Source organism: Nothoprocta perdicaria, unplaced genomic scaffold (genome assembly GCF_003342845.1).
Source record: "Nothoprocta perdicaria isolate Ctin4 unplaced genomic scaffold, notPer1 scaffold_20, whole genome shotgun sequence".
In the NCBI taxonomy this organism is placed as follows: domain Eukaryota; kingdom Metazoa; phylum Chordata; class Aves; order Tinamiformes; family Tinamidae; genus Nothoprocta; species Nothoprocta perdicaria.
In genome coordinates, this window is record NW_020455205.1 from 6,264,374 (window position 1) to 6,275,992 (window position 11,619).

The 11,619-nt window shown below is 37.8% G+C and overlaps 1 protein-coding gene across 1 annotated transcript in view; it reads right to left on the reverse strand.

Annotated features, from left to right (window-relative positions):
• Window positions 1-11,619, reverse strand: part of PLPPR5 (phospholipid phosphatase related 5) — a 39,250-nt gene that overhangs the window by 21,953 nt on the left and 5,678 nt on the right. The window contains exon 2 of the mRNA XM_026037927.1: window positions 344-476. Within this exon, the coding sequence (XP_025893712.1) occupies window positions 344-476 (133 nt within the window). The remainder of the gene's footprint in view (window positions 1-343; window positions 477-11,619) is intronic.

The following is an 11,619-nucleotide window of genomic DNA, read 5'->3' on the forward strand; positions in this document are numbered from 1 at the left end:
AACTAAGTCCCAATGCCTTCATCTTTGGCTATGAGCTGAGTATTGTCTATTGACAAAACTATACTGACTATAGACATGGCATAAAGATATCTCCTTCTCCATTTYATCCTACTCCAGGCCTGCTGACCATGATTCTCCATTGTGGGGAAATGTTGCAGCTGTTTCTGCAACTTATTTTTTTATCCAAACTTCCCAGAAGCTTAATTTGCTTGCCAGAAGGAGAGAAATCATGGCATCTGAGTTAGAAATACACATGAAATGCTGTATCATCATCTGAAACTTAACTTAGACAGAATGACCGCTTATATTGTACAAAAAATGGAAGCATTAACTTTGCTCATACCAAGAAATCTGATGGTTCTGCGAACTAGCGGATTTATATAACAACAGTCTCCAGTTAATATTGTTTTTTCTTGGTTTTCAAAGTCCTTTGTAGCCAACTGTAGACAAAACACTGCAGTTTCTCCAACGATAATCTTGTGGAGAGAAAACAAAAGAGAGAGAGAAATGGGTCATCAGATTACTGCAAGTAAAATATACCAACAATACAGATGTCCTTATCTTGTCTTCAGAAACTGAAACTAACACAAAAGCCAACAAAAGCGAACCAAGACCTGTATTTTAATATGCTTTTCCGTGAGGGAAATATGTTATAAGACCTGTTTTTATATTGTTTGTATTAAAAGAGAAGAAATTTCTATATATGGGACTTGGAATCAATATAAAATAGCATAATTTTCAGGATGAAGGGAGAAGTATGCAATTTATTGCTCAAGACAACAAATTACATAACACACAGGATAGGGACCAAAGCCTGAACACTAGAGGCCCAGACCTGCAAGGTACTGAACAACCCTTCAGCTCCCACATGGCTTTCACAGACATTCAACCACTCACACGGACGGGCTCTAAATTGGGGGGCACAGAGGAGGTGTACAAACAAACAAGAAAAATATCTTGCAGGTGGCAAGTGTGCAATGAGGAAAATTCTGTTTGTCACAGAAACAGAAGTCACATCTGTGACTTTAAACTGACTTTGGACCCAGCCCTAGTGGCTTTTCTAGGTGAAACTCAAATTTTAGTACCTGAGCTACCAAGTGTCTTCTCTTTCTACTTTGATATAAAGCAAATGTCTGGCATCCAGAAGCACTATTCCTTCATCTATAATTAACAAGTGTCCAGTATACATACAAAATACAACACAGACTTGAACGCAAGTTCATCAAATTCATGAGATGATAAGGAGATAATGATAAGGAGAACTCAGTGCAATGACTCCTACAGTTCTCATGACAGAAAAAAAATCCCAACAGTCTCTAATATGATTCATAAAGGTGAGAGCTGAAACACTTTAAGATCTTTACTGTGAGTCATGGTAACTCCTTCCTTTTGCATAATCAAATGTCTAGGACTAGGCAATTTGAACAGTCAGATTCTGCTTTAACTGTTCTGTTGCCAAACCTWGGAGATTTCAGTATAATTATTGCAAATGTCCAAACTAGCATTTGCAAGACGGAGCAGAATCCATCCCTGTATGGTATACAGTGCTCAGCCCTCTGCGGAACACAAACAGAGCACATCCCTGCAGGCTGAGTTCCGCAGTTTGGAGCAGAGCATGTGAGGACACCGAGCATTCGCAGATTCCTTTCGGATGGCAGAGAAGCTGGGGTTAGCAAATGGGAGAACTATTTATTTCAATTAGTTAGGACATTAGATCTTCTCCTTAGCCATCTGATCTTCATCAGCAATACATGGGCTCTTGCTTCTGGCAATAACTTTTCCTTGCTAAATAATTTCCCATCTCCAATGGAGGCGTGGATGAAGAAAAGCCATTGCTGGAAGAYGAGCAAGGAGCAGGATTCAAGCTCTTAACGGACCTAAGTGCAGCTGCAGTGGTCAGAACAATGCAGAACTCTGCTAAACAACACATCTAGTACACGAGGCCTGCTGCTGCACCCTCAGCAGCAGGCAAATGGGAAAGCCACCACACACAGCAGGCTGCCACAGCTCTGCTTCTGCGCTCTCCTTTAACAGAATCCTGCTGAAAGCCAGCAATAAAAACAGATGCTATATTTTTCTGTACAGGCAGCTCAGATAATTCTCCCTTCCTCCATCCTTCTGTACAAGAACATATCCTCTCATTAATCATCCTATTGAAGCTTCAAAAAAAAGGAAGGAAACATCTCCCTTCTCAGTCTTAGGATCCCAGAAGAGATTGTTTCCTTAAGCAAGCAAATACTTCCCTTTCTTCTCCYCAGCACCATGGGCAATCTTCAGCTCTACGGTGTAGAGGGGAGAAATGGCAACCACCCTCCTGCTCTTGGCCGTGATTCACACRCCCTGTGTATTCCAGGAGACAACAATTTCTATACTCCTTCTAACACAAGGACTGGCATTGCACCTTGCAGAGCACAGGCGAGCTGCAACCAGTCATCAAATGATATTTAATGTAATAGGGTTATTTGTGCACTTCTTGGATTATCTCAGGGCAAAAAGCTTATGTAATACTCAAAAACTAAGAATGAAGGATTCCAGTGCAGAACCTAAAAGCTCTGAAAACAGACCTTTGGGCCAAAGCTACAGAAGATCATGTTCAGAAATGTACTTTACTATGAAGAATAACTGAAGGTGTTAGCTTACTCTAACAGGTCCATACTACCTTAGATCACCACACAGATCTCCTGGAGAATAACATATATTAAAACTCCTAGCTCACAGATATTTTAACAGTTGTTAAAGGCAGAGAACATCCTCCCCAAAGGCTAAGAAACCCTTTCAACACAGGATTAGGGCATGGGAAGTACAAGGAAAAGAACAATTTTCTGTGCATTTAGTAATGCAGAGAGTGTAAGYTCTTAAACATACTGAAGAACACAAAGTTAACAATTTTCTCAGTCTTYAGTCATAAGGGCAATGTATATAACCATTACAGCAAGGAACAAGACAAGAATGATTGTCCTATGGTCATCAGCCTAGGATATGACAGGCAATGCCCATGTTATCACTTTGCTTTGTAACCACAAAGGCAGCCCTTTTCTGACATCTTTCCATGTTCACAGAGTAAATAGAAACAATATAAATTGCCCTGGATAAAGGTACCATTTGTAATAATAAATGCTTTATAAATAGCATTTAGATTACTCTTTTTATGTAAGCATAGAAAATAAAATCAAGCAGAGAAGTAACGCAAAGTATAAATCATAGGAAAAGTTCACGCAACCATCTCCATGGCAATCATTCCCTTTCTGCGATGTGTCAGCCCATACAACAGGCAGGTATCCAGTCTGGGAGAGGAGAGATCTAAAATTACTCTTTTTTCATGTTTCACCTCTTGGCTCCTGCTTAACTTATTAACTGGCTTATTTTCATACTGGTTTTATATTAGGAATATACTTACTAAGCACACAGTACATGTCCTCTTTGCTTGTTTATTGCACAGAATATTGACATTACACATTCCCTACGCTCATTCCCTCCTTCCAATTTCTTTCAGATTTTTGCTACATTAGTCATCTACTGAAGCAATCTTCATTCTTTCCAAACCCAGGTAAATCATTCCTAGTTTTAGCATTGCATGTTAATTTAGAAATCTCAATCAATTTGTCCTTTCCAAAATCATTCATCCAGCATACTCCTAATTTGGTTCTAAATTCCAAGCTCTTTTTCAACTTGAAAAGTCAAACCTAACTTGTTTAAAATATCTGAGCTAGAGCAACTCTGCCCTTGTTGATTTTCCCCTGTACTGATTCCATAAACTTTCTCTAGTGTCACATAMAGTTTACAGGAATCAGCATCTATATAAAAGAAGGACCTTAGATCAGCAGCTCTTAAATACTGATSAGGCTTATTTTATGGACTACCTCTAACAGATGACATAACTTGGTATAAAAAGAAATAAACCCCGAAAAAATAGTACTCAAGCTAGGATTAAACATTCATTTCAAGGACAAGATTTCTTAGAGTGTGCTAATATATTTAAACCCAATATTTGTGTTTATTTTGTTGATATTACTGAATATTTTGTTGATAATCTCTGGTTTGGATTAGGCTATTTTTTTGGTATGTAAATTCATAGTTCTTCCCTGATGACATTTACTTTAGGGTAYGCAAACTTCCATGGAGTATTTCAACCAGGCCAGGACAGGCAGTGGGATACACCAGWACCACTCTGCCATTTCTCAAGGTTATGCTGTAACTACAGCAACTGCTCCAACAGATGAGCAGTGTCAAAAAGCAGTTACTTCATTAGAAAGATTGCTAAATTTTAATGCTAAAATGYTGGCAATACTCTGCACTGTAATTTCTCTTCTCCTTTCCATTTTTCATTCATTGCATTGCTCTCTAACTCAATTCCTAACCAAGACTTCAGTGAGACCACTTGCAAGAAATGACATGACAAGGAATTCTCCCTTTGGAAGATGAATGTCCCTCTCAGTCCACAGCTCGCCTCAGGAATTAACTTGTTTGTATTTCCTTATGAGGCGGAAAAGGAAGCTGATAACCTAACCCAAAATATTTTTGCAGAGACTCCTGTAATAGGCATATAAACAGTTTTCAGTCTTATGTTGCATTCCCCTCTCCATACACATAGGTTTCCATTTTATAATGAGTTCCCACTTTGAAAGAAATCTATCTCACGATTTAAAAACATGGCTTCAATATGCTTTGTCCTTTAGTGCCTTTATCCTTTCTCTTTTGCAGAAGGCAAGACCATGGGCTCTTCCTGGCTTATTTCCTCTTTAAAATCTCATCAATRTAGCATACAGCACAGTGATCTTTAGAGGACAGAAAATCTAGCAGCATAAAACTCGGACCTTACTGATGCTGCAGACAAGCTCCACTGTCTCCTTTAAAATAAAATTGCTGTGTGAGGTGACAGCTCTGGCAGGAGAAGCAGAAAGGGTATATCCAGCAGTAGCAATTTCAAGTTCATTATGCAGAGCTTTCCCTTGAGGCCATTTTCTTTGTGTTTTTCTTGTACTCATTGCTTCTTGCTCGCTTAAACTGACAGCAAATGCCCTGGCTAATTTCCACACAAGCACATTGTCTGTAGTAAAAAATGACCAAAGTTTTGAGGGGAAAAAAAAAGAAAAGAAAGGAAAAAGAAAAAAAAAAAAAAAAGGAAGGAGTAAGGAGATGACAAAAAGAGAAAAAGAACAGAAAAAAATCCAACTGCAGTTCAGTAAATACAAAATATCTTCTTCATTCAGCTTGAAGAACTAGAACTATACTCCAAATATACTCTTCCTCTTTTTTTTTTTTGAGAAAAAAAAATTAAATAAATAAATAAAATCAAAATTTTAATATGGTTCTCGGTATTCATTTGGTCATGGCCACTTTGAAAAGGGAAATCTCGCTCTAAAATTTTATATCTAATAGTCAAGTTTTATCTGTATTAATGATTTCTTTATAGCACACAATATATGTATATGCCATTAAACACTAATATTACTTCTGATTGAAATAAAAATGCTTTACTGCTCCTTATGATACCCTGCACACATAGTCATTAGGTAATAATGGCAAAAGTTGATCATTTYATACGAATTTACTGAGAAGAGCTTATTAAGCAAACATTTATAAGCAGAGAGCTCTAACGGACCCTTGTGARCACATCACCACAGAGACCTGAGCAACTTTGTCACACTCAGGCACTGAATTATTTTAATATTTTATCATACAATATTCAAAAGTGAAACATTTTTAAATACAGTGTCTAAAACCTTTTTTTTTTTTTTTTTAGCTGAGCTATTGCTAGTGCATGTAAATCCCATCTCACACACATTTTTTTCTGAGTGTTGATGAAGATGCACCGAAAGTGTTATTCCAGAATAAGCTCAGCACCAACGCTTAGGACACCATACCAAGAATCATTATGAATGGCTGTTTACTTTAGTACTTTATGCTTTAAAACCTAAGTGATCTGTACAACTACACTTGCCTACTCAGGATGGAAATTCAATCATAAAATTCAACATCTGCATCATTCATCACTGTTTGAATGAAAACTGGTCACATAATAGGCATCTCAAAGATCCTAATCAAAAACAAATAGTGTTACAGTCAGTGTATGTCCAGAACCAACTGTCCTTCGAGGCTCAGAGGATGCAGAATAACAGAATTTCCATTTTTTCACACTGTCTTGCTTTTACCTCACTTCCATTCAAGGCCAGCTATATTTTGCAGACACATTATTCTTCAGATTAGTTCAARGAAACCCATTTCCATTGAAAACACAGTCATCAAAAAGTTGAAACTCCAGGACCAAATATTGTATCRTTGTAAGTGCTCTGTCAGTTTGTGACTGTCAAGTTCTATTTGATCTACAGAGATAAAATGTTTAAGTAGGTGGCTCAATAAAACAGCCCCCTACACTATTTTGTGAAAATTTTGTACATTTACAGTAAAAGAGCTTCCTTGGAAGTACATAACTAGCTTCACTCTAGCTATAGCTGACTCTATACAGAAGTCTCTTCTTTTAAAAGCATCTTAAAAAAGCATCTGGTTGTTTAAAACCACAACATTCTGCATCAACAGCAATACTCCAGACAAAGTGAGGACATGGCCGCAAGCTGTAAGTTCCAAAAGATGACAGAATAAAAGCAGGAAGCCACAGCGGCCATGGCAACTTTCAGAGGACAACTATGAACTGCTTTGGAAGTCAATTTAACAGGTTAAATAAATCATAAAGAAGAGTCCAAATCATAAAGTCCACTCTTGAGTATATTACCTTGAAGTCCTTTTACCTTCCTAAATTACCTTCTTAGATAGGATTTTGCACACTCCACACTGCCAGCAATTAATGCAAAGGATTCAGGTGGGATTAAAAGTCAATTAAGGACACCTTTAAAAGCCACTGTACAAGAAGCATTTGCTTTAGAACCATGACTTTTTTTCTGAGGTGGCCCATGTCTATTTACTCAGGCATATTTACTCTTCTGCACATTACCTACATCRAGCAAAAATCACTAACACTACTGCAGTAAACCACTACTGTAAAACTCAAAGCAACAAACCCCAACATTCTTACACATTTCTAAYGTATGAGGAAGCCTGGAAACAACACAAAGAAAAGCTTTGAGAGAAAAACAGGGACTGGAACTTTTATTGACACTTCAGTGACATACAGTCAAAACGAATGAAATTATGGCTGTAGCACAGATAATTTTTGGAGCTCCACTTCAAGCAGAGCTGTGCCATTATTCCAAAAATGGTCCCAAGACATGCAGACCATTGAGAGACATTCATAAAGAAAATAAGAAGTCTCTCAGCCAGGAACCCCCAAAACAAGAAGTAAAATGCACCGACACAGAACGGACCATGACCACTCACCTATACTTCTCTCTTCTGTTTTTAAAGCTGCAATTTGATGGTGTGCATCTCTCCTTAGGAATGTTATTATAATAAATGAATATTGTGAATCGATGTTTATTAGAAACACAATTTTAATGAAGACACAAAAATGGGAGCAGAGGACTGTTTATAATATGAATATCAGAGGTTTCAATGACTTATCCCTTGTAACAATGYAGTGGCAGTCAATTAGGCATTGAGTTTTTCTACAGAACAGTACAAAGCCTTTGCACATCACTTTGCTTTATTTTGTAGACATATATGCAAAAAGAACACTTCAATAATGATTGAACTATATATTGTATATATTTTAGAACAAATGTGCAGAATTTACTTTTTTTGTAAACATGATTTTCACTGCTTTTGCCACTCTTTCAGTTTTGCTACGCAAGGTCCATTTTCGTGCTCCTGCTAAAAATCCAGATGGCTGCAGATGTGCAGCTGGCAACACTCTGTTGCCTGACCTTGCTTCRGAATTTACACAATGCAGGGCTTGAAGCAAGAGGAAGTCCCACGCGCCCTCGTTCGCCGGCAGCCAATGAGCTGAGCGCGCAGCAGAAAGAGTGGGAAATTTCAGCAAAAAATTCCTAGCACAGGAAATGCCTACAAGACAGAGGGGAGATTGTATACTTTGCTGTGAAGACAGCAGAGCATAAAAACAGCTCTTTTAGGCACGCAACAGCGCTCTGAAATCTAGTTGTAAAGTCTATAGGCCAAAATAAACCTAACTACTTTTCCTCAATATGTGCCTATACCTCCTTCCAGTCACATAATAGGGCACACTGGTTTACCTTAACACAGATTGCCTCCTGTGTTGTACAGAGCTATAAAGTAAGAAAATGTTGTTGGCTTTAGCAAAGATCTCCAGAAAAACTCAACTGGCGGGAGATGCGTTTTAATGAAGACATGAATTAATGCATTAAGAATGTTCTTTGTTTTGATATTGTCTTCAAGGCAGACTTTATATGAGCTTGCATTTGGTCTTCTCTGTGAAGACTGTAAAGGGATATTAGATAAAATATATAATTGTTATGCAAATTTCTGTACACATATTGTGGTTTTAATCTGTATTGGACCTATTCTGCCAGTATTTGAGCAACTTAAGTTCTTACTTCAAAGAGAAGTTCAGATTATGCTGTATTGAAAGGTGATTTCACACACTGCATGATACGATAACCTTTGTAGATAGTCTAGTGCAGTGAGCTAATTCTTTTAGCCATTACTTTTTCATCATTCTGCCTCCAAGGCATCTAAGAGTGGCTATCTTCTAGCTTCATGTTGTGCATACACACATGTATATACAYGTATTTAGAAATGGTCTCTTTTATGATTTCTTCTGTAGTGGATCTAATCAGGTAATAAGCACAATCAAATAAACAAAAGGAATACTGAATAAAACTGTAACACTGAGTCTGAAAATTAATGTGGTTCCATAACATGATTCTATCACAATATATTAATTCATACGTATTGCGCCTTGAGAAAGGCTTGCTACTAGAAGGAACACTGAAATATSGAATCCCACCAATATCATGAGGATTTATTAATACATACCTAGCTCTCAGATAATTCTTTCCACGCATAGATTTTAATGTGCTTTACAAAGGAGCCAATTTCTTTACTATCTCTTGACAGCTAGGAAGTGGAGACTGGATCTACATCCTGCTTGAAGGGCCAGATCCCTTGACCAAGACACAGGCCGTTAGAGCTCCCACGCAGTCTCCATGGAAGGCGGCTGCCCAGGCCTGTGCTCACTGCCTGCTGGTGCCTTTGTCAAACTCTCCAGAAAGGGTCCCCAGAAGCAAGTGAAGCGCTGACCTCAGCCACGCGGCAAATGGGGTCAGGGACAGCCAGGCTGGCCTCACCCCAGTTCACCTGCGCTTGCCTGTGCCATATGTTGTTCATCCCAAACTTTCACCCATTTGTCAGCAAAGCCAATGTGATGGATAAGCTATGCACCCAAATCCATAAAACTCAGGAAAGTAACAGGTTTGGGCCTAAGCTACAGTGACAGGAAGTTAAGCTGCAATAGTTGACCTTGCACTTTCTACAGGCTGCAAGCTGACTGGGGTCAGGCATTGCAGCTCGGGCGGCCCATGATTAACACACCTTTAAGCAGAATTAATTCTGTCATGTCTGAATGCCCTAAATTACTATGGACAAGTCATCCCATTACTATACAGAATAACCGCATATGAAAACTAAGTTCCAGTTACTGAGCCTAATACTCACGTTTTTGGTTTAAAAAGAGAAAAATTACAAATTGGCAAAAAAAAAAAAATCATGTTTGTAATTTGCCTTGCAGAATATATGACTCAGATCCCTTCTAGAGACAGCATGAAACCTACCAGCCTAAAATACCTTCAAGAGTGTTTCAAAACGTTATGAAAAYGTTATGTAGGAAAAAAAAAAACAAAAAAAATCAGAACAGTGGGATACTGCTGGCCTTTCTTTTGCTCTTGGTGGCTCTTATAAAAAACTCTATTAGTTTAGTTATTAACTAAACTAATTAGTTATTAGTTTAGTAATTAATGTTTTCATTAATAATCCTTAACTTTACATGGGTGAGAGGTAAGAAGTAATATCCACAGAATKCAATAAAAGGAAAAATACAATTCATAAAGAAAATCCTAAAAATAATTGCACATTCATTACTATGCATACGAGTACATYAATGAAACTATATAGCTATAATACATAGTAAATATACAATGTGTAATTATGATGCATTAACACAATACATACAAAATTAGAAGGGATGTTGTCCAGAACAGTAAGTAGAAACGGTTTTCGCAGCCAACTAATTTTGTGCCTGGTATAAACACAAATTTTCAGACATATAGTATSCAGGATCAAGATTTAATTTTGAAGAGGTACAGAACAAGTTATTAGATTAATAGATAATAGATTAGTAATCCTAATATAGCAGGTAATTTTTCTACTGTAGATTTCCTAGTGTTTTACATAGTGTTCCCTAGTACAGCTGAGGTGAGGGGATCTGAACAAAGCCAGACTGCAGACCAGAGATAGAAAGGGCTTTAACTTAGGTCTTCCTGTTCCCTCCCCAATGGTGCAATACTGGATGCTATGTGAATATTAGGGACCAGCATATTCACAGGGGATATTCTGTGTACTGCAGGTCAGTACTGGAGATGTGGTATAGCCATTTCAGCCAGGTTTTATATTTGTAAACTTCTAATGAGTTTCTTCTAACTCCTAAGCTAACTTCTTAGCTAAATAAGAATCATTTAGGATGAAAGCTGGGATACCGCCTCCTTTAAKGTATGTGAGAGAAGCAGTAAGAGCCTTGCAGAGGTTTTTAAACATCACACTGCTTTTAAAGTTGAAAACTAGGCTAAAACTACCTACAATTCTATTTTTGCCATTACTTATTACACATCATTTGAGCACCCATCTTCTCAATCCTGTATGATGTACAAGCAAGAATTGTGTCGTGTAGACCCAGATTATTACATTAAGCTTACTATTTTAGATTACAAACAATGCAGTCAAATTCCTTAATAACTCGGAGCAGGATCGGTTGGATTAACAATCTCTCACTTATGTTTAAGTGCTTCATTTATAGGGCAAGCAGACATTCAGCTGCTGCAAATGGAATCCGTCCACCTCGCTCACATCTGCTTGCCCCTTTACATCCACACAGCCCATCGAGCACGGAAACATACGGTCCTGAGATTTTTTTTGTAAGCAGAACACACAGCAATCACAGTAGAAAATCTAAATTTAATTGGTAGTAACAATCTAGCTTTTACAGGCATTTTTTGTTAACTATCTATCATAGCACAACAGGAGGGAGGACAGACACCAAAGACGGATTCGAAGGAAACCCATTACAATGGTCCTGAATTTTTATTATTTCTCCTGGTTACAGCTCTGTAGGATTAGTGGTTTTATGCTGGGATAAAAACAGCATCAGACTATCAAACCACGCATTTGCCTTGGTATGTGTCCTAAAAGGCCAAATCTGACATCTGGTACACAGAGCTACTGCAGACTTTAGCAGCAAGATTTATGTTTTGTTCTTAAGTCAAATTGCAGTGCAATACAATTATCCCTTCACAAAGGAAAAACATGATAAAAACTGCCCCTTCGCCTACCAGCTATTGGCAAAATTCCTCCAACTAGAAAAAGAGCCTTTCTGAAGCCCACAACAATTGACAATTAAAAAACAAACAAGCAACCAAAAAAAACCTCAGCCACTTTTACATGTCATTTTTACATGTCCTCTACCTCTCCAGGATTAAA